The sequence below is a fragment of the Eurytemora carolleeae genome, unplaced genomic scaffold (genome assembly GCF_000591075.1).
Source record: "Eurytemora carolleeae unplaced genomic scaffold, Eaff_2.0 scaffold73, whole genome shotgun sequence".
Taxonomy (NCBI): Eukaryota; Metazoa; Arthropoda; class Copepoda; order Calanoida; family Temoridae; genus Eurytemora; species Eurytemora carolleeae.
In genome coordinates, this window is record NW_019396049.1 from 52532 (window position 1) to 73895 (window position 21364).

The 21364-nt window shown below is 34.4% G+C and overlaps 5 protein-coding genes and 1 long non-coding RNA gene across 7 annotated transcripts; 2 read left to right on the forward strand and 4 right to left on the reverse strand.

Annotated features, from left to right (window-relative positions):
- Positions 1–4: 4 nt before the first annotated feature.
- On the reverse strand, positions 5–407 carry LOC111703948 (uncharacterized). Its single transcript, XR_002765717.1, has 2 exons — positions 299–407; positions 5–40 (listed from the first exon to the last, which is right to left on the reverse strand). It is a non-coding gene; the product is annotated as an uncharacterized LOC111703948 (long non-coding RNA).
- Positions 408–1453: 1046 nt separating this feature from the next.
- Positions 1454–6307, reverse strand: LOC111703939 (jmjC domain-containing histone demethylation protein 1). Its single transcript, XM_023476038.1, has 9 exons — positions 6109–6307; positions 5517–5624; positions 4313–4425; positions 3972–4046; positions 3483–3585; positions 3261–3401; positions 2525–3139; positions 2303–2460; positions 1454–2246 (listed from the first exon to the last, which is right to left on the reverse strand). The coding sequence occupies exons 1-9, from the start codon at positions 6271–6273 to the stop codon at positions 1469–1471; spliced, it is 2256 nt and encodes a 751-aa protein (XP_023331806.1). The 5' UTR covers positions 6274–6307; the 3' UTR covers positions 1454–1468.
- Positions 6308–7316: 1009 nt separating this feature from the next.
- LOC111703979 (nucleoside diphosphate-linked moiety X motif 8-like) lies at positions 7317–9198 on the forward strand. The gene is made up of 5 exons (XM_023476083.1): positions 7317–7532; positions 7923–7975; positions 8092–8160; positions 8430–8667; positions 8803–9198. The coding sequence occupies exons 1-5, from the start codon at positions 7347–7349 to the stop codon at positions 8956–8958; spliced, it is 702 nt and encodes a 233-aa protein (XP_023331851.1). The 5' UTR covers positions 7317–7346; the 3' UTR covers positions 8959–9198.
- LOC111703953 (protein-associating with the carboxyl-terminal domain of ezrin-like) lies at positions 9177–14728 on the forward strand. Its single transcript, XM_023476056.1, has 15 exons — positions 9177–9263; positions 9647–9740; positions 10142–10333; positions 10494–10635; positions 10965–11101; positions 12057–12113; positions 12173–12223; positions 12629–12722; positions 13031–13124; positions 13182–13263; positions 13423–13510; positions 13588–13616; positions 13726–13897; positions 14034–14385; positions 14456–14728. Exons 1-15 carry the CDS (start codon positions 9198–9200, stop codon positions 14531–14533), a joined length of 1728 nt encoding a protein of 575 aa, XP_023331824.1. The 5' UTR covers positions 9177–9197; the 3' UTR covers positions 14534–14728.
- LOC111703964 (probable DNA-3-methyladenine glycosylase) lies at positions 14670–17727 on the reverse strand. Of its 2 annotated transcripts, XM_023476065.1 has the most exons (8): positions 17497–17727; positions 17227–17318; positions 16944–17013; positions 16282–16376; positions 16048–16072; positions 15551–15741; positions 15264–15351; positions 14670–14782 (listed from the first exon to the last, which is right to left on the reverse strand). In XM_023476065.1, the coding sequence occupies exons 1-8, from the start codon at positions 17640–17642 to the stop codon at positions 14704–14706; spliced, it is 786 nt and encodes a 261-aa protein (XP_023331833.1). In that variant the 5' UTR covers positions 17643–17727; the 3' UTR covers positions 14670–14703. The 2 variants fall into 2 exon arrangements, with proteins under 2 accessions (XP_023331833.1, XP_023331842.1); XM_023476074.1 differs by lacking the exons at positions 14670–14782; positions 15264–15351 and adding an exon at positions 15376–15476 and having other exon boundaries at positions 15539–15741.
- A 339-nt stretch (positions 17728–18066) lies between these two features.
- Positions 18067–20987, reverse strand: LOC111703641 (DNA oxidative demethylase ALKBH2). Its single transcript, XM_023475655.1, has 5 exons — positions 20934–20987; positions 20431–20562; positions 20115–20218; positions 18642–18726; positions 18067–18118 (listed from the first exon to the last, which is right to left on the reverse strand). The coding sequence occupies exons 2-5, from the start codon at positions 20532–20534 to the stop codon at positions 18067–18069; spliced, it is 345 nt and encodes a 114-aa protein (XP_023331423.1). The 5' UTR covers positions 20535–20562; positions 20934–20987.
- Between the last annotated feature and the right edge of the window lie 377 nt (positions 20988–21364).

The following is a 21364-nucleotide window of genomic DNA, read 5'->3' on the forward strand; positions in this document are numbered from 1 at the left end:
TTTCGGAGATTTTTCAGACGGGACTTTTTATCCAACAATCCTGAACAAGAACTCGTAATTATGCATCGTTCCATCCATGTTAAGGAAATTCTCTAATTTTAAATAATTTGATGTCTTCTCGTACATAAATTTTTTTTCGGGGAGGGGGGAGGTCGGGGCAATTCTGATTGCCGATTTGAGTCGGTTTCTACCTGAACTAAATGGCAAGAATTAATTCAACTCGAGTAGTTGTAATTCGGGGTTGGTTATATGTTCATTGTTGGGAGTTTTTGTAAAATAGAAGTAAATATTTGCAAACCTGGTCTTGAATCTCGTGGTGTAGTCAGGAGTTTGTGTAATGCGTTGTCTGTTAAGTTCTTTACATTACTGAGATTAAGAACCTGAAAATACAAAATTTAGAATTTCAACAGGACGTAGCTAGGTTATCAGTTTAATTTGTTCAACAGGACGTAGCTAGGTTATCAGTTAAATTTGTTCAACACGACGTAGTTAGGTTATCAGTTTAATTTGTTCAACAGGACGTAGCTAGGTTATCAGTTTAATTTGTTCAACAGGACGTAGGTAGGTTATCAGTTTAATTTGTTCAACAGGACGTAGCTAGGTTATCAGTTTATTTTGTTCAACAGGACGTAGCTAGGTTATCAGTTAAATTTGTTCAACAGGACGTAGCTAGGTCATCAGTTTAATTTGTTCAACAGGACGTAGCTAGGTTATCAGTTTAATTTGTTCAACAGGACGTAGCTAGGTTATCAGTTAAATTTGTTCAACAAGACGTAGTTAGGTCATCAGTTTAATTTGTTCATCAACTCTCCTTTTCATGTGAGCATACCCTTTCAGAAGTTCATCAATCAAATCAAATCAAATCAAATCAAATCAGATCAGATCAGATCAGATCAAATCAAATCAAATCAAATCAAACCAAACCAAACCAAACCAAACCAAACCAAACCAAACCAAACCAAATCAAAATAAATCAAATCAAATCAGACTCTCATGGTGTCCTCCTTCCACTCTTCAAAGTTGGAAGAGAATAATACAGGTCTGGAGGAAAGGTTTAATAAGAACAAGTTTGCTATGTGTTTGCACAATNTTTTTTTATGTTATCATTCATAAACCTTCCCTGTGGTCACGTGTTGTCCCACAAAAAATTTGGGCCTGATCGGTTCAGCCGTTTTGACGTTTATTGGATACAAACAGACAAGCCAAATTTATATATAGATGATCTGTCCCACTTTGATGCGGATCCGGAACTAGTTCCTGGAATAGTCCTATGAAAAAATAGATCCGGATCCATACCATAACATAAATTAACAAATATATTCTTTCTTAGGCCATTTCATTAGCAATCTGATAAGACACACCCTCCTGTTTCTCGTTTATGTATGTTGAAATATAATATTTAGAAGACTTTGGCTAAAATTGAAAAATTGAGTATATGAACTTGCCAAAATGGTCAAAACCAGAAATTTCAACAATACAGATAGTGGGTCATTAGATCTGCTTTTATACAACACATTGAGGTGAGAATGAAAAATCTATTTCTCAAAAAAAATGTAAAAAAGGACAAGGTTAATATTTTAGTATGTTTTTTTTTATCGCTCAGAAATAAACTCTTACTTGTTAGGTTAACCGTGTGCCAGAGAGAAGGATCTAAAGAGATTCTATGCCAGACCTTGCAAACCAAACCACACTTAATAATCTCTTCTGTTGTCAGGTATTGGAATACAGGGAGCACTACTAACTCTTCAACCTTGATACTCTCAGATCCGTTCTTCTTCAACCGTTCATAAACCTGACCTGCATCAAGGATAGCTGGTGGAGGTCGGAATACATAGGACGGATGTTTTATAGGTTTGGTGGACGCGGACATTATTTGCTCTGCTAGTTGATTTCTCAGTTCAGATTTAGACTGGTCGGACTTTCCGTGGACGACAAACTCCGGCTTCTCCTCAACCTTTCTCATCTTAGCGGCCAGTTCGTCCTCAGAAGGAGGGTTGAACTTCATACACTTCGGACAGAACCAGGAGTTCGGGGTTATATCACTTATCTGTCCTTCAACACCATAGTCAGTGTGGCAGGAGGGATGAGTTATCTCCTGGCACGAACTGCATTCCATCAAGCTGTTTGTTTCTATGGGTCTGTCAATAAGAGACATATTTGTCTCTGCGAACCAACCATCTAATCCACAGAAATGACAAACTGATTGCAAAGGAAGAACTGGCTGCTCACACTTCCTGTTCTCGCAACTAAAAAACACATTTAAATAAATTCTTTTCATTATTATCTTTGAAAGGGAACTTACGTTCTTTTTGGATATGAAGTACAGGTTGAACATTTCCCGCACTCCTTTACCAAACAACCCTCACAGCTCTTGCAAGAAACCCTCTCTCTTCTCTTCTCTTTCTCAGGCTTTAAATCTCGTCTTGCTTTGTTCTTTGCCTTTACCGACCAACTTTTTTCCTAGAAAATGAGGAATGTTAGAAACAGCTTCCAGAAAGAAGCTTTCAGTAAAGTGGTTTAGGACCTGTTTAATCCCGGTCCAGAAAAGAAGAGGTTTCCCAGATACAGCTTGCTCCGGATCATCTTGCTTATGAGTTTCAACAATAGTTCTAATATCCTTGATTAGACTCACAGGATCGGCGATCAGACTTGGAACATTTTTCCTGGTTACTGGCAGTGCATGGATAAACATGACGATCGCTTTAAGTCCGTAGAGTTCCTGCGGGGTTAGATGCTGATACTCAAGCTTCCGTCTGAATTCATCTCTTGTAAACTTCTCTCCAAACAATCTGATAAGTGTCTCATCATCCACCTGGAGATGGGATCTACCCAGCAGGGCGTACACATATTTATCCAGAGCGTACCACTGGAGTTCAGTGAAGAAGGGAAACCTGAACTTATGCGGAACCTTGGTTAGTTCTTCTATCTCCGCAATCCTCAACTGTTTCTCTATTGAGTAGGAGTGAAGGAAGTTTCCTCCGAATACAAGTGAATCTATTGGAGTATAAACTGCATGTATCCAACCCGAGGGTATTAGAAGAGTGTTACCCTGAGCTAGAACAATCCGACCACATTTCTCAACTATATCTCCTAGGAATATATCAGTTTGCTTTCCTGATAGAGTCCAATCCTCATACGCCTGACGCAGATAAATACATTCTACTTTATACAAAATATCCAAATGATCACTATTTTACGTACAAATATTGATAATAATGTTACTTTAGAGTTTAGAAGATAAAATGTTGATGCATTTTTTCCTTGAGATTGGCATCAGTTGGAGGGATAAGCCAGAATACCTTCTGCCCCTTGAGTATATGATACCAGACGCTGCTTCCTCCGAAATCAATATGGAAGTCTGTATAGCAACCAGCTACTGACATTAAACAGTACTTCTGGACCTATAAATATGAAATATGAAAAATTTTTACACAAGAACTTTGTGATCAGGAAATAATATCAATTTCATTATTGATGCGAACCTTCGGATATTTCATTTTATTCATGGCATTCGTTGCTTCGTCTTGGTCTTCTTTAAAGTGACGAGGCCAAACATTGTCAACCCAGTCAATCTGACGAACCACTCTATAAACAGATTTACGTATATTTGAAATAGTAATCAAATATTTCCTTTTTCATTTGCGGATTTCCAAAACAAAAAAAAAATAAACAAAAAAAATAAGAGAAAATTCTGACCGGCCATTAACTTTAAACCTGGAGTCATGTGAGTTCCCACAAAAAATTGAGCCTGAACGGCCTAGCTGTTTTGGCGGTAATTGGAATTGTTTGAAGATGACTTTTTTCCTCGTTCTATTATGAATGAATGCAAGATAAATACAATATATCTATTAAAGAAATAATACAATACTATTGCTATAAATGTACCAACACTTTTGTGCAAATATGACGACTATTATCAAATTATTATTGGATTAATTATTATATTAAAATAAAAAGAAACCAAATTGTACCTTGGAGCTGTTATGAGCGCGTCTAGTTTGGTTCTACTAAACTCCAGGCTAAGAACATTCAACTTCGCATCAGGCCTGTAAATTGTTAAATTATTCTCTTAACACGTTTTTAGTTATCAGTTTCAGGAGTGTATATTCCCCCCCCCCTTTGTGAAAATCCTATTTTTAAGGGTTTATTCGCTGAAAAAAAAATTATTTTTGGAGAAAATCAATAAATGTTTGGGTAAAAAGTATCAAAAATAATGGAAAAGTTGCCTTTTGATGTCTAATTTTTTCCTCATCAAAAATCTTAATTCTGATAAATATACACCCCTGATCAGGTTCTTGTTAAGAGTTCAAACCTTTCTGGGTCGAGAAAGAATTCCTCCCACTCTCTCATAGACATCTCCGTGTTCTGCTGAGTTGCGCAGTTCATCACCTCGATCATTCTCTTCCCCCCAACCATACTCCGCACCTAGAACAACCCAGTAATATTTAGTTAGGTCATTTCCCCAGCGCAACTTCCCCAACACAATTTCCCCAGTCACAACTTCCTCAACAGCAACTTCACCAGCCGCTAATTTCCACAACACTAACTTCCCCAGTCACTAATTTCCCCAACAGCAACTTCCTCAACCGCTAATTTCCCAAACACTAACTTCCCCAGTCCCTAATTTCCTCAACAGCAACTTGCCCAACACCAATTTCCCAATGCAGTAAAATTCTTAATTTCCCCAACTGCAACTTCACTTCACAACGGCTGTTGCTACACATTTTGAATGTTTCCTTTTCTCCCCATTAGTTTCAGAATGATTTAGATTTGTCCCTTGACATTGATTGTAGGTTGTACTCATACAGTGTATAAACTGCCAACATTGTCGACTCTAATCCAACTGATTTTTTCACATTCAAAAAGTTGCGAATTTTTTTATTTTAAAATTGCGCATTTGTTTATTGGAGTAATGTTAAAAACGGAAATATTTGATTTTACACTGCATAGGGAAATTGGTGTTGGGGAAGTTGCTGTTTTACTGCATGGGGAAATTGTTGTTGGGGAAGTTGCGTTGGGGAAATTAGTGACTGGGGAAGTTAGTGTTGGGGAAGTTGCAGTGGGGAAATTACTGACTGGGGAAGTTAGTGTTGGGGAAATTGGTTGTTGGGGAAATTGCTGTTGGGGAAGATGTCTCGGGGAAGTTGTGACTGGGGAAGTTGCACTTGGGATCTAACCTAGCACCTTACAATCTACATCAATAAAAAAGCATTTAAATCGATGCAAAACAAATAGGGATCCGAAATATCCTATTTTTTTCGACTATTGATAGAGCGTGTCAGACATCTCAAAACCAAGGAGAATTTTTCTTTCATTGACAAGTTTTTTTTTTATAGCGAAGACATGCAAATAAAAATTTATCTCAGTTTAAGTATACGATATCTACTTTTTATAATGATTCAGATTCTGAAAATACTATTGTTCATTCTTAATGGCAGCTTTTTAGCAGCAAAGTTTCCTCGGCATCAAGTTACCTGTCATGTAGATTATTTAACATAGATAACAAAAATATTTACGTCTGATATTGTGAAATCTGAGTCCGGCATATTCATGTACAGTCCCATCTTCTCCCGAATAAATAGAGGTAAAGAAAATCCTTTCTTCTGAAGATATTCAATCGTCAACTAAAAAAGTACAAAAATATTAATCATAAAATGTAAATAAAAAAATACTTTCTCTCAGATAAAAATTTAAGCCAGTCCTGTGAGCTACATATTTGGTAATGACATCAATTTCGGTAATTTTTGTCAAACAATCATAAATCTATACATAAATTTGGCTTGTCTGTCTGTTTGTTTGTTTGTATCCAATAAACGTCAAAACGGCTGAGCCGATCGGGCCCAAATTTTTTGAGGGACATCACGTGACCACAAAGAAGGTTTATGAATGATAAAAATTTAAAAAGCGCTCTAAAAGCCTAGTAATTACATATTTTAGTTACTTTAGAACTAGGTGAAGATTTAAACACAGAGCGCTGCGGCCAAAACGAACTAAGGGATCGAGTGCAATGCGCAGCGATCAAAGTCACGACTTCAAATCTAGTCTGTGGTCATAACTATACCCATTACCCATTGGTGTACATCATTGGTTATATAAGCAGGTCACTACCTCAGACCCAGTCAGTTCTTTAATAAAGAACCGGGGGAAATCTTTAGATCTCAACTTCTCCTCCACATCGAAGGTTTGGACGAACTCCTCTTCGTCCGATACATGTTCATCCTTGTACTTAGTTTTCTTAGTTGCTCCACGAGTTCCTTTCTTCTTACTCGACATCTTGAACTTTGACTGCTTTAGTATTTCTGAAATATGGTATTGCCAAAGAATTTTTTAATAATATTTATATAAGCTAAGGGCCGAGCGCCGCTAGGACAGGCTAGGGGGCCGGGCGGTGCGGCCACATGATCAATTATTCAAAAAGTACAAAATTGACAGGAGTGGGGGTCCAAAAATTGTTTTCTAGGAAATTACCCTACTCTCTTCCTCCAATTAATGGAAAACATGCAAGACAGAAATATATTTGTGGTCATCTCACTGACTGAGAAAGTTGGATTCGGCGGTCGGAGTATTCTAAAATGCATGGATCGCCTTGAGCGCGAATGCCCCGTTCTCAACCTAAATGGTTTTAGTAGTGTACAAAATACGGGTCACTGAGTACATAAAGATACTAACATTTAATACAACACAACATTGATTACCATTATTTTAAGGTTATACGCATAGAATTAAAATATTCAAAAGGAAGAAAAAATTTTCCCCTCTTTCCTTAGAATCACATTTCACATTTACCTTGTTAAAAATGAGGTATATTACAGAGAAAAATTTCAAAAGGGCAAATTTTGAGTCCGTCCTAGTTTACAATTTTTGCCCCCCGCCCCCCTCCTACCAATTTTGTACATTTTGTACGTGACCATTAATTTTGAGTTATTTTGAATTATTTTAGGGTCAGGTTAGGTTAACAATTTATGGGCCAAGCGCCGCGGCTAGCTCCAATAAATTTTTACATGACCATTAATTTTAAGTTATTTTGTATTATCAGGGTTAGGGACAGTTAAGACAATTTCTGGGCTGAGCGCTGCGACTAGGATAGGCTATGGGCCGAGCACCGCGGCTAGGGGGCCGGGCGCAGCGGCCACATGAATAATTATATCCATGTGATGCATATGAGATCCATTTACAATATTGATAGGTTGAGGGGGGCGGAGGTGGAGGTCCAGAAATTGCGATACTAGGAAATTTCTCAAATTTTTCCCATTTTCGATTTTCTGATCTATCAATTTTCTTTTATTTGGTAGAAGAAAATAAAATGTAAAAGAATAATGTTAATAATTTAAATTGCATATTTTCAGATGAATACATTTTGCAGTTTTAGGGTCAGGAGCTTTTCTTCAATTTCTTTTGATTTCCACTCTATGGTATCTGGTGAGAGAAAACAAGCTTGTATCAAGAGATTAGAGAAGATTAAACCCCTGCTACCTGTCCAAGGAGAACTCCTGAAAACCTCGGCAGTTCTAATTCCAATTGTAAATATCGAGGTAAAATATGTAAATTTTGAATTAATGATTTATATCTGCAGTACACCTACACTTTATGAATATGAATTTATAAAAAGTTTGTCATTAATTTGTGGGCCCATGTGCACTTGAACGTTTTTTTTGCACAATGCTTTTTACACAAATTTGTCGTGAATTTTGAAAAAAATGTTGAAAAATAGAACGCTTGGACCCCACGGTAAACCATTCATGGGCAATGAAATGAATGAAATAAAAACCTTCGTATGAATTATGGTGGCCGCAGAATTGTCTTAAGTTTAGCTCAAAAAAAATTGGATTTATTGTTAGTGAGTTTTTATGTTGATCATATTTTGAAAGCTGTGTCAACTGTCTAGTTTGAGCTCAAATTCAATTATAATGTTTCTACCCTAGAATGAACCAGCTTTGCTCTACACTAAAAGATCAAAATTTCTCTCCAGTCACAGGTTCCCTATTTTCTTTATTTGAAGAGGATTTACATTTTACAAGCATAAAATGTCTGCTTTAACTATAATAATATTATAAGCACAATTTTTAAATCATCAAGAGATTTATTTTTTAGAGGCCAAGTTAGTTTTCCAGGTGGAAACTCTGACAAAACAGATACTAGTCCCGTAGATACAGCATTGAGGTCAGTGCTCGTCATCTAGCATCATAAAAATATTTAGTGGATTCACTCATTAATTAACAACAAAAAAAGGACCTATTTTTTCTCTGATAGTATTCTTTCTAGAACCATTGCTCAAAATTGATAATTGCCGTTTTTTTGGTTGTGGGAAGATTCCAAGAAAAACGGATAATCCAGTTTTTTTCACAAAAACTGCGGGGAGTAAACAATCTCAAAATTTAATTTACTGTTTTGGTTTACAATGTTTGTCTGAATAAAAAATTTTGCTTTAGAGAATGTTGGGAGGAGATAGGAATACCTCGGGAACAGGTTGATGTGTGGGGAACCCTACCCTCCCTCTCCAGCACACACAGAGGAGATCATGCTACAGTTCCTGTCATTGGAATTATCCATGATTTTCATCCAGAACAACTTAACATCAATCACGACGAAGTTGAAGAAGTTTTTTGTGTTAAATTTTCGAAATTGTCAGATCCTGCTGTGTACGGTTACACTCAGTTTCGGCTTGAGGTTAGTCCATTTTTCTGATGTCGACTAATTTATAATCATGAACTTGTAATACAAAGTTTGTAAACAAAAATTTAAAAAAATATTTTTATTTATTAAAAAAAATAGCTGTCACAAGCAAATAAAGTATTTGTGCAGGGTGGTCCTGGATACAGTCTTCCTCTGTACAACTGTACACCTCACCCTGTATGGGGTTTGACAGCTATTATGACATTCCAGTTTCTTAGATCCATCCTACCCTCACAACACTACAAGCACAGGATTCATTTCCAGTCTAATATTAAAAAACTATGACAAACAATTATTTTAGTAAAATTTTATAGATTTAGTTTATTTGCATATATTGACCAAGGGTCAGCCTAAACATATATTTATTTAATGGACATTCAAGGAAAATTGTCAACTTTATACAACATCGCCCTTGAAATTATTCATAAAGGAAATTTAAAATAGTTAAATTGTGTGATATGTGACAGTTAATCGTTAATATGTATATCTTCCGGTGAGTTTAGTTCAGATATATTTTCATAAAGATGGGCGCAGTTCCGAGCAGTTTGTTGGATTGCTCTATTGATGAAAATCCTATTCTAACCACTAAGGTAGGAGCAATTTTATACACTGGAAATTAGTTCTAAAGATGGTAACTTTTGAGTGAATTATAACCCTATTTAAATCAAAGCAGATTAAAAAAACTCATCTTTCAGAAAAATCTGAGATTTGACTTACTGGAGTTGAGTTATTTTTCTGCTTAAATTTTCAGGGAGAGGGGGCATCCCAAGGGATACCTCAATTTAATTGTATTGTATCTCAAAATCAAATGATCTTTTCTAAATTGTCTAGTTTGAGATTTGTTTGCCTTGAATACAGGTTTATTTGACCTCCCAGTGCAGAGAATTTCAGTTTGTGTAATATTCCCTGTTATTATTATTATTATTAGCAGTCAACCCATCAATGAAATAGTATTCAATGTAATGTTTTGTAGGATTGGACCTTGCATCATGCTCAGAAGCAGGATAATGGACCTCTCTCTGTCTTCATCAATAAAAACAATCCAGACTCTAAACTTAGCACACTAGGTTAGCTACTAAGGAACATTTACATGAAGGAAACAGAGGAAATTTGCGGAAATTTACTTGACAAGTTTTTTTCTAAAACAAATCCGAATATCTAAAATAGAGGTTTAGTCTATCTGAATTCGTCGAGTAGTTTCATTCTTTATAAATCCAATTTATTTCAGTTTATACTATGGTTTGTAAACAAACATAGTTCAATGGATACAATTTATGACGGCTCAAATTTGCCAACGTCAGATTTAAACTATTTCAAACTGAAAATTCTTGATCTGGAAGGGATCGTTACGTCGTACCGCAGTCAAGTCTGGGAGCTATTGGACAATCCATGGCTTTTTGAATTGAATCGATATTTTGTTTAACATAGTTTAATTGACGTACAATTAAATATTCACTCTTTTATCTAGCTCAGAGTTTAAAAACATACCGACACCCTTCTATCCTGAGTTTCCTGGCCTGGTCTGAAACAAAGTCCCAGGCCTATCTGTTCACGGAGAAAGCTTGTCCTCTAACCCTGGTCCTGGGACAACAATCCTCCCACTCTATTAGCCTCGGTTTACTGGAGATATGTCAGGCTTTACAATTCCTTCATGACAAAGGTTACAATTTTTTCAAACAAATTTCCTTTTTTTGGTGGGGTTTCTTTGCTGAATAGAAAATTTTGGAGATGATTTACATGATTATGAGAGAAAAAAAATTACTACTTGGAGAAAAAGTTTTATATTTTTTATTTGTTTAAATATTTTTTAATGTTTCTAGGAAATCTTGTACATGGAAATATTTGCCAGAACGCATTGTTTATTACTCCGGCGGGACGGTGGAAGATTGCAGGGTTGGAGCAGGTTATCCATATACCAGATAACAAGATGTCCCCGGACAGTAAACAATCTGAAACATCAAGGAAAGTCTAAACTAATGAATGGAGAAAATGACATTTTTTAGGATTATAAGATCTTTTAATTTGGTTCAATAACAGATCAACCAGGAAAAAAAACCAGACGTGAAGTGGGTTGAACTCTATGGGATTAAAAAATCAATTTAATGTAAAATTTTTATCAGTATAACATTTTACTCAATAGTTTTTTAAATTTTGTAAATTCTTTTGCAAATTCCAGTGAGGTAGAGTGAACCCCTTTCACTATTAAAAGTAAATTGAAACATTTTATTAAAATTAATTATTTGAAGAAAAAGAACCAAGTATTTCAATACATTATTTAAACTGAACTTAAGAGATGTGTTGGCGCTTGGGCTAGTTATAACAGAACTGTTACTTGGTCTCAATGATGAACCTTCAAAAGATTTTTTGGTTTATACAAAATCTCATCTTCTTCTACCAGATCTTACACGGAGACCAACCATATCTCAAGGCAGAATACCTACTGTAATGTTTTTTTTTTTTTGCAAGATTAAAGGGATTGTAAGTGTAATTTTAAGTGACCCTTCATGCAAATATGGCAATGCCCGATTTACAACGGTAACCTTGAAACTTTTACCTTCTCAATAACGTGGAAGATATGTTGGGTTTCTTGGTTTAAAAGTTTATTAAGATAATTCTTATATGTCTTTCTGCAGTAGAAATGCACAAATTCAATTTTGTAGAGAAACCTCAATTTGAAATAATCATTTTTAAAAATTATATACATGGGTTTCTAATTCATACTTGATCAGACAAAGCTTTTAAAGGTACGGTTGTGTATCGGGCATTTCCATCTTTGAATTGATAGGCACCTGAAATTACGCTTAAAGTCCCTTTAATTTAATATTTTTCATAAGATTAATATTAATCAATTTTAATTTGGGGATCAATGCTTGATCCCTCCATTAAAGTTATCCCTGTAAAGTATGGCCACCACGGAATATCAAAGAGAAATTAGATTAGTTAATGGTTCTGCATTATATGGTCCGGAAATCAATGCTTGATTCCTAGATTCACAATTCTTAAGTTCTGACTTCTGGTTTAGGATCCGAGATCTAGGATTAGGATCTGACTTCTGGTTTAGGATCTGAGATCTAGATTTAGGATCTGACTTCTGGTTTAGGATCTGAGATCTAAGTTTAGGATCTGACTTATGGTTTAGGATCTGAGATCTAGGTTTAAGGATCTTCGAAGAAGGATCATGTGAGTGTGGAGGTTTAGAAAATGGTTAGGTTTTAAAACGTGGAATACATAGAATAGTAGTGGTACAAATAGATTTCAGAAAGAGATTTGAGATTGTAGGATAATATATTAGAAGAAAATTAACGCGAGAAATTTTGCAATGTTGGCTTAGAAAATTGTTTGTAATTTTTCAATATTGTGAAATATTTGTATTCTGTTTATAGTTCTGGAGCATCCATATTTCCATCAACCTCATATTGAAATCTTTCAATTCTTGAAAGGTATAATTTTTGATTAGTGAAAAACTGTTAGTGTTTACTGTTTACATTTTATATTTTAGATTTAACGTTGAAGTTGGAGTCAGAAAAGAAGGATTTTTTCTTGGGTCTAGGTAGGATCAATATTTATCAGTTTTTCCTAATCTAGGAAGGATTATTTTTCTTATTTCTTTAAGCCTGGGTGTACGATTATTATTTATCAGTTTTTTTGTATAGGTAGAACTATTATTTATTATTCTTTCAGAAGTATAGGTAGGATTATTATTTTTCAGTTTTTCCAGAGTCTAGAGGCTGAATTTAAAGAATTTGAGCCGCGGCTTAAATTTTAGACTCGGCTCAAATATACTTATTTGATACTTTATAGGTAATTCTCCATCTTCCATCTAGGAATGATGAGAATATCTTGATTATCATCGTAAACAAGCTTAACTTGTTCTCTCATTTTTTAGTGTTCTGCATATTCAAAAGTTATCATATCTAGCATTTTAGAGTGTACAATTGTCTTTGTTGAATTTCAGGTGAGAAGTTAGGACAATGCCCTGCCCGGGTTTTAGGAGCACAGTTCACAGGTCTTCTACTCTCAAGATATGTTCTTATGGACTCTACAGCAAGGTTAATAATAATTACACCTTGACAACCACTACAAAAGAAAAAAGGATTGTTTAAAAAGCTATTTCAGTTTCAGGAACTTGCATCAGTAACAAACAAGTTTAGATTTTGCCTGTCATGTTTTCTGTAGCATTATCTTACACCCTCCCTAACATGTAAGAAAGTCTAAGTTAAATCGGAAATTCTTATTTTGAACTTGCCTTTTTCATATTTATCATGACTTTACTATTATTGCTTACAAAAATTCTGCTGTTCTGTTAAATTTTCTTTATACATATATTAATAGTGTGTCCTAAAATGTTAATTTTCAGGAGTAAACTGATTCCAAAGCTACTGGAACCACAAAGTAAAAACTCGGATGCACTTTTTACAGACGAACTTTTCAAGGAGTTCATTGTGCCTCAGGTAGAACTTTATATAATAAATTTAACGAATTAAGATTTGATTAAACTTTTTTTTCAGATTAGAACGATGTTTCTTGTTTATGATATGAGTGTACGGCTTGTTCTTCTCCAACACTTCTCCGTATACTCTTCTCTAATAGGTCAACTATTTGTTCTCACCTTCATCGACAAATAGTGGAGTAATCCATTAATATTTGCAAAGGAGACATAGCATTGCATCACAACCTTTTATTTTCATCCTGGGGCACAGCCACTTTAACTATCTATCATTACACCTTCATAAAATATATCTTACTTAGACGTGCAAACTCTCGAGGACGATATCCTTCCAGCCCTGCTCCTGGGTCTCAAGGATTTAAATCCAAATATTGTTTCTGAAACTTTACGGTAATAAACATAGCAAAAACATTAAGAATCTGTCATGATCTTGTAAATTCATTTGTGATACAAAACAATTGTTACAGGGCGCTTGCAGATCTGGTTCCTATATTAGGTAAATAAGTTTTTTATTGTTGATAATTTTCAATGTATTATATTGTTTAAGATTAAAAAATTTGAATTTTAAGAATAATTATAGTTCTATGAAAAAAACTTGTTATAAGGACCGGAGATAGTGATAGGGAGAAGTAGATCCAAAATATTCTCTGATGGGAGTCCGAACCATAAGATTACTCCAGTTCTAAGTAGTCAGCAGATCATGGAGAGGGTTCCACACTCTCAGAGGGTTCCACCGATAGGAGCGGAGCAGGATCCGTTGGAGACCGACCATTTCAGGTGAATTAAATATTTCACTCTTGATTTAGTAAATTCACTTAGGGTTTGCGATATGTGGGAAGTATAGCGTCTACAAGATTCTGATTGATTGATAGTTGATTGATTCAATATTCAACTGTGCAAGATGTTTATTTAGTGGAACTGAAAACTGGGATGATTGGGAGGATGAAGAGGAGAACGAAGAAAAAACTATTTTTCATACGGAGCCAGATAAATTAATAGAGGCGCAACAAGTTTTGGAACCAATGATCAGTATGAAGAGTGTTTTAAGTTCCAACTCGGAGGAATCGCACAGAAGGCTTCAATCGGATATAGACACGCTTGTAAAAAACGTCCAGGACTTGGACATCCTTAAACTAGACATCAAAGTACCCTCAAAGATTAAGACTGATGAGGAAGTTGATTTCTTTGCCGATATGACTCCAAACATTCCTAAACAAAAATCATCCTTGGAGAAATTTCAAACTGAACTTGATACAGCTAAGCAGGTTAATAATAAACATTATTATTAAATTATTAAAATCATACAAGTTTTTTTATATTAATTTTTCTTTTTAGATAAGAGAACAGAAGTTTGCTGCAGTTGCAGATTTGGATACTGAAGAGGGTTGGGGGGATGAGGAGTTGGAGTGGTAAAATGTTGTTGCTTGATCATTTGTTTAATTTTTGGCTTTAAACTGTAAATAATCACAATGTTTTTATAAAGGGAACATGACTGATCTCTACTTTTCACTATTACAAAATAACTTTGCTGTTATCTTAAAAAGAACTGTTGTCTGTATTACAATCTTTATGTATTTAACCACTCAATAAAGTTTTTTTATCACTGAACTTTCAATTTTCCGATCTCGGACGCTAACGTTCTTGTTCTCAAAAATATAGAACCTGAAAATAAATTAAAAGTTGATAAAACTTGCAATAATCCTATTCCAATCGTAACAAATTACAAACAAGCATACTTTTTAACAATATCCTTTGTGGGGCACAATATTACCATTTTAGATACAAGGTATCTTCAACAATATGGGAATTGTGTTATGTCATTAAAATTGTATTGTTTATTTGTTGTTAATAAACAATAATTTTGCAATAAAATTAAGATTTGTACAACTTCTGTGCTATTATACATGTGGTCCAGCATCTTTTTATTCTCAATTACGCCAGAGATATCGTGAAATTTCGATCATATTTACAGAACTGAACCAAAATAAAACTCTTTTTATCATCATTTTAGGAGGAGGAAAGGGAAATATGGATTTACATTTTTATTAGTAAAATCAGACTCGCTAAGGAAAGTAAAATTAAGAAATTGTGACTTTAATTCCCATGATTATTGGGACACCCTGGATACTGTTTGTTGTTTAACCTGAAAGGTAGTGCTGCTGCCGAACCTGAACCCTGAATTCCTATCCTACTTGTAGTAATTATATTCTCTTCTGCAATATCCTCGCCATCTAGTAAAATAAGTAATTTTAAGGAATGTTTCAGGGTTTATATATTTTTCAGGAAGGGGGCGGGAGGTTAAACTAATTCACAAGTTATTTCCGTTTATGATATATTCCTCCCATCAAACCCTGTTCATAAGTATTTTTGCATTAAGTGAAAAAATAATGGTAATTAAATATATCTGCATTATATATTAATAAGCATAACCTTCAAGCCAAATCAGTTCTGAAGATGAAAGATTTAGTTGGTTGATTTCTTCTTTAGTAATACTCAGAGCATCACAGAGCTTAGAGGGACCATTGCAGAGATCTTTCTCCTTTAATTTAACTCCTCCGTCCTTTCTCCGCACAGATCTTAACTCCCGCATTTGTTCAAAACCTTCCAGAGGTTCCAATGACCTGGATTTACAAGTTATAAAGAGACTCAAAATAAACATGGAAATTTAGTAACTTGATCTTTTAATTGGAACATTCCTTCTAGAAAAGAGGCTTACAAAGAAGTCTAGATGCAATGCAATGCAATGCAATGCAATGCAATGCAATGCAATGCAATGCAATGCAATGCAATGCAATGCAATTCAACATTATTTATGCTATATAATAATTTTAGAATCAATTTTCCCCATTTCTTAATGAAAAAAACCACCAGTTTCACCAGATAAAATATTTGAGAGTTTAAAGCCACATTGTAAAAAATTGTCTCACCTGATTAGAACAGCAGATCCAGCTTCTATAAAATGGGCAAAATTATGAAAGATATCGAAGTGATGTTGAAAAGCAGCAGGGTATTGCACTTAATAATTACTAATTATAACGCACATATTTATCAGCATTTTGAAAAATACTCATTTAAACTAAAACTATTAACAAAACGCAATGCAGTGAATGTAGTTTTTGTGACAAGGTAAAAAAATTACATGGTAAAAAACTTTTGCCTCCCTTGACTTGAAATATTAAAGCAGTGATACATCCCGTATATTTTGTAAACATATGCAGTTCCTGCTCCCATATACATTGCTTCATTTCTCTCGGTTCTAAGAAAAATAAGGACATAAGTTGTATTAAAACATTAAAGGGAATGTATAGATTATATCATTCTCATTAATATCCAATGTTTTTTTTCAATTTATTTGGACATAAAAGATTGAATAACTAATCAATCTAGGTCAATCGCTTTAAAGCACATTGTGCAATTTTCATCATAAAGTGAAGAGTTGTACAAATCAATTAACAGTTAATAATCTTCTTAAATGGGAATTCAATACATAGTTTACATAGTTAATTTTTCGCTCACTCATTTTAAAATGACTATAGATGGAATTTAAAATGACTCTCCGTCTAATGAGTGGAATTTCCGATTACCAACGATACTCTGTAAACCTCTATCTGAGTATGAGGAAGATGTCGTCGTTTTTTTTATCTTAAAAGATGTTAAATTGAAACCAAAAAAATAAATTTTTATTCTTAATCAAACAGATGTTTACATGGTGCAGCTGTGAATCAGACATGCAACTGTAAAAATTCAAGGTAACTTAAAATTACGTATACAGTCCCATTAAGTCTAGAAGTGGTTCTTGTATTTATTAAACCAATAATGATACCTTTTGCCCTGATAGGAGTGGCTGGCCAGGTCATTTTCTCCCAGGTAGCTCTCAGTCTCTACAATCTTACCTTAAAAAAGGGGGGATAACTTTTGTTTTTCCTTAATGCGGGAACAAAGTTGTTGTACGCCATTACGCGCTAATTTCGAGTTAATTAAGGAAATTTGAAGAACTAATTTATCATATGGACTATTTGTTTTTCTGTACTTTCTGTACTTTCTGCACTCTCTGTACTTTCTGTACTTTCGATACTCTCTGTACTCTCTGTACTCTCCGAACCAACCTTTAAGAATTGTGTTCCCAATTCTTCTGCATAGAACTTTTCCCAGGAGATTCTTGGAGAGACTTATACACTCCTTAGCATAATAATCAGTCCTAGGTATTGATCTAAGATGAGCATATCATTATTTATTTTATATTTGTCATCTTGCAGTATCAAGTATTGCAGGTAATAAAAAAGATAAAAATAAAGTTTAATTCATAGATCTATCTATATATATATATTTTATTATTTTAGACTGCAATTATCATTATCATCATTCATCTGTGTCACCTGAGTCTTGGTGAAGATGATTTAAAGTATTTAGAAGTAGTCTCATCCTTTTCTGTAAAGGTTGAATTTCGTCTATGATTTTCCGTCGTCTTGGAGCTAAAATGATTCTCTGCTCCGGAGCTCATTGAGTTTCTTCGTTTACTCATTCTGAACAATTTTTCTAAAGGTGAGATTTATCCTGGGTTCCTTGCAGGTCTTCCTCTGGGGCACCCCGTGATACCAGAACTTGTTGGTCGGATGGTTCATCAGCAGTAGTAACCCGTTCGTTAGCACAAGTTTCTCGTCTTGGATATTTGTGGTTTTCTTATCTCCGTGTCGGAATATAAAATCTCTCTCCGCGCCTAGTGTTAGACTTGCTATAGGAGATTCTAGACACAGCTCCTTTTCATCATCCTTATGGAACCCCATCTTATCATTCCCATCATTGTATCTAGATAAACATACATACAGGGTGTCACATGGGGTTCAAGTGAAATCGGATTTTTACCTGGGGTAAAAATTTTATAAAAAAGGAATTAAGAATTGATCCTGATAATGGCAACATTTTATTTTATCAGATTTAAAAAAACTTTACACTAAAACAAAGTTGTAAAGAATACCAGTGTGTTCCTCTATCTTATCCCTAGATTTTATAGAATTTCTTAATGAATTTTATTAAAGATATCTTGTAGAACATCTTAATAAACTACTCGATAAACATAAAATTTAGTTATCAGTTGTGAGACGTAAAATAATTATTTCTTGTTGAATTTGTGACATTATTAAAATAACCAGAAAATTAAGGTCGAAAACAAACATCCTTTGCACAAAAACAAATATCCCTTGCACAAAAACAAATATCCCTTGCACAAAAACAAATATCCCTTGCACAAAAACAAATATCCCTTGCACAAAAACGAATAATAATGATGTCGTCCCCAGGATAATTTTCCCAAACCATCTAGGGGTACATTCATGCCAATTGTCAGTTAGGTATTTATCTTCCAGCAAACTGAAACTACGTCTAGGAAAAGGGGAAAAACAACAGAACTAAAGCAATGGATAAATTTATCCTTCTAATATATACTCTCGCATTATTTTGAAATTAAAGCAAAATTATAATCCAAAGTTATGTGATGGAAAATATATATCTAATATTTATATACCTCAGAAAACTAAGAGTTTCAGTCCACGGTTTGGCTGGAATTGTAGTTCCACTATATCTATACTTTACACCATCATCTCCATATGCTGCAATAGTTCAAGATAAATATATAAATCTAAATTAACTTTTTTACTTATCTATATATATAAAGTTGTAATCTCTGTTTGTCTGTTTTTTTCTCCGATCATAACTCAGGAACCCCTGGACCATTTTGCCTCAAACTTTTTTAAAACAATTTAATTTAAATTAAAATTTTTTTATAACAAAATATAAAAATAGCAGTGAACTTTATTCTCTGACTGTTATGTGTTACTTTTATCTGATCATACATTTGTTTTCTGTTCTTCTCTTTCAGATCTATGCGTTCTACTCTCTTGTAGACAAGGGAAAAATGCATGTGACACATATTTCTGATTATTACCATGTTGTTTATGTTTGGTCTGTCTAAGCAATCTAGCATTTCAGGATATAGCTTTCTCAGCGCCTATGCCTAGCTAACAAGGAAAGCTCAGGATACATATCAATTATATTCTTACAGGACGGAAAAATAAAGTCACTGTTAATCAGGCTTTGAAAATTTTGAGGATATCAATAGTCAGAATTCCGCCTTAATAATGACAAATGGAATAAGAAGGTTAGGAAAGTTAGGAACGGAGTGGGTATTTTCGAAAAAAAATTCTTGCTTCTTGTAAGTTAATCTCGGACAGTGCTTCAGAATATGGCCTCGTCTACAGCTTTCTTTTCCTTACAGCCGGCCAGAGTATAAACCGGTACCATAGTGCATGGTACACAACATATCAGGATTCTACTTTACATGTTTTCATTTTCTATATTTCTGGCAAAAATGATCTGGGAACTCTGGAGGCCCACCGGAATTTTCTTAGCTTGGTTTTGAGATTCTATGTTAAGGGGGTTGACTTATTTTGAGAAATATCTAAAATCGTAGTTTATGACCAAGTGTGGGTAAACGGGAGGAGTAACTATGAGTACCCTGGGAAACACTGGGTTTGCAAGCTAGTTAACTTATAAACCTGCTTGTTTCCTTTATTTCATAAACTTGCTTGCTTCCTGGGCATTATATAAACCTAAAAATTGTTTGCTGCGATTATTTAAACCTATAAACCTGCTTGTTACCTGGGTACATTGCTTGGGATCCGGATCCAGATCCAATGGATCCGCAAGATTTTGGTTCCTGGATCCGGATCCAAGGGGTAAAATATTAACCAAAAACTGCAAAAAAAACTTTTTTACTCCTAAAACCCAAATCTAAACTTTCGAAAAAATTTCCCCATTTCTGAATGGTTCATCAAGTTATAGGATAAAAATAAGCGAAAAAGAAATAAAACAAAAAATTTGATAAGAATTTTTTGCTTGTTTCATGGGTATATTTTAAAGCTATAAACTTTCTTGTTTCCTGGGTATATTATAAACCTATAACCTGCTTGTTTCCTGTGTATATTATAAACCTATAAACCTGCTTGTTTCCTGGGTATATCATAAACCTTCCCGAAGACTTTAACGGTAGCCAGATCTCCAGTTAGATACTCCAGTTCCTTCTCTAGGTTGCAGAACAGTTCTCTAGAAAACAAGGGTTGATTACACATTACCTAAATTAGATTAGTGAGGATCAACGTGGGTCAATATTCTTCATCCCTACGATTGAAAACTTCTCCTTTAAACGTCCTCGTTCAATTTGAGTTAAGCTGCAATGTTAGACCCCCCCCCCCCCCATCTTTAAATTTGAAGTTTCTCAAACATGAAACTAACCATAACTTAATCAAATCTTTTACCTGCACTTGTCTACTGTAAAGATTGTTTTACTGGAGATATTTAGATCGTCTCTTTTGATAATATTAAAATCTTCCAATTTTCTTCTCTTAGTTTTAGGTTCCATTTTGAACTGACATTTCGGATTAAAAATTCTGAAATAGTTTTTAAAAAAGTTTAGAAATATTACTCCTTATACATACCTTGAAAAGTATGATTGCCTAATTGGTTAAATTCATTGAATGTGATCAGTGATTGTCGCTCCCACAGTAGTTGGGGAAATTTCAACATGTAAATTTCCCCAACTTTATTTAATTTCCTAATTTACATGTATATGGTTTGTAACAGACTCCAAATATTTGAATAATGGTGATTGGTGACAGAATTCCCAAGACGCAGGACATTGTTTTCTCTTGGATTTTATATTTTCTTGGGTAATTTAAATCTTAAGAATCTTGACTTCTCTCTTCGTTTTGAGAATTTGAGATACTTCCAGAGCTTAATAATAATTATTTGCTACACATACCTTCTACAGCATATCAGTTACAAAATAAACATTATAAGAAGGCACTCAGTTGATTCATCAACTCCATCAACTATCAACAACTTTGCTTTACTGCCAAGTGCCAATGCCGTTGTCAAGTTCGGGTATTTCGAACACTGTCGGTGAAATGTAACAAATATATTAAATGTAGTAGAAAATTTACGTTGAACATTCATCGACGGAGGACAATACCGCAAATCTTAATAAGTGTACAGTATTTGTTTGGCGCCCATTACTTTGCGCTGATGAAAACGTCACAATGTTTTTCAATGTTTTCCTACAAATTTAATCATCCATCTGCCATAACTTTTAATTCACTAGTATTGGTCGTTGAATGAATTACGTAATATTGATATGGGCACTTTCTGAAGGATCTATCGACTTGGAATTATGTGAATAAATAGATCATCTGA

Coding starts and splice junctions, on each gene's coding strand:
- LOC111703641 (XM_023475655.1), bottom strand. CDS start 20,534: ATGGAACCTAAAACTAAGAGAAGAAAATTGGAAGATTTTAATATTATC. Junction 18,727..20,114: donor TATACCCAGGAAACAAGCAG/GTTTATAGGTTT, acceptor GAACTATTGCAG/CATATGGAGATGATGGTGTA. Junction 18,119..18,641: donor GAAACTCTTAGTTTTCTGAG/GTATATAAATAT, acceptor TATAAAATCTAG/GGATAAGATAGAGGAACACA.
- LOC111703979 (XM_023476083.1), top strand. CDS start 7,347: ATGAATACATTTTGCAGTTTTAGGGTCAGGAGCTTTTCTTCAATTTCT. Junction 8,161..8,429: donor CCCGTAGATACAGCATTGAG/GTCAGTGCTCGT, acceptor ATTTTGCTTTAG/AGAATGTTGGGAGGAGATAG. Junction 8,668..8,802: donor ACACTCAGTTTCGGCTTGAG/GTTAGTCCATTT, acceptor GTATTTGTGCAG/GGTGGTCCTGGATACAGTCT.
- LOC111703939 (XM_023476038.1), bottom strand. CDS start 6,273: ATGTCGAGTAAGAAGAAAGGAACTCGTGGAGCAACTAAGAAAACTAAG. Junction 5,625..6,108: donor AAGAACTGACTGGGTCTGAG/GTAGTGACCTGC, acceptor GTACTTTTTTAG/TTGACGATTGAATATCTTCA. Junction 4,426..5,516: donor CAGATTTCACAATATCAGAC/GTAAATATTTTT, acceptor GGGTTGTTCTAG/GTGCGGAGTATGGTTGGGGG.
- LOC111703953 (XM_023476056.1), top strand. CDS start 9,198: ATGGGCGCAGTTCCGAGCAGTTTGTTGGATTGCTCTATTGATGAAAAT. Junction 9,264..9,646: donor ATCCTATTCTAACCACTAAG/GTAGGAGCAATT, acceptor AATGTTTTGTAG/GATTGGACCTTGCATCATGC. Junction 13,264..13,422: donor CGTATACTCTTCTCTAATAG/GTCAACTATTTG, acceptor TATCTTACTTAG/ACGTGCAAACTCTCGAGGAC.
- LOC111703964 (XM_023476065.1), bottom strand. CDS start 17,642: ATGAGTAAACGAAGAAACTCAATGAGCTCCGGAGCAGAGAATCATTTT. Junction 16,073..16,281: donor CTTTAATATTTCAAGTCAAG/GGAGGCAAAAGT, acceptor CCCATTTTATAG/AAGCTGGATCTGCTGTTCTA. Junction 15,352..15,550: donor AGAACTGATTTGGCTTGAAG/GTTATGCTTATT, acceptor TTATTTTACTAG/ATGGCGAGGATATTGCAGAA.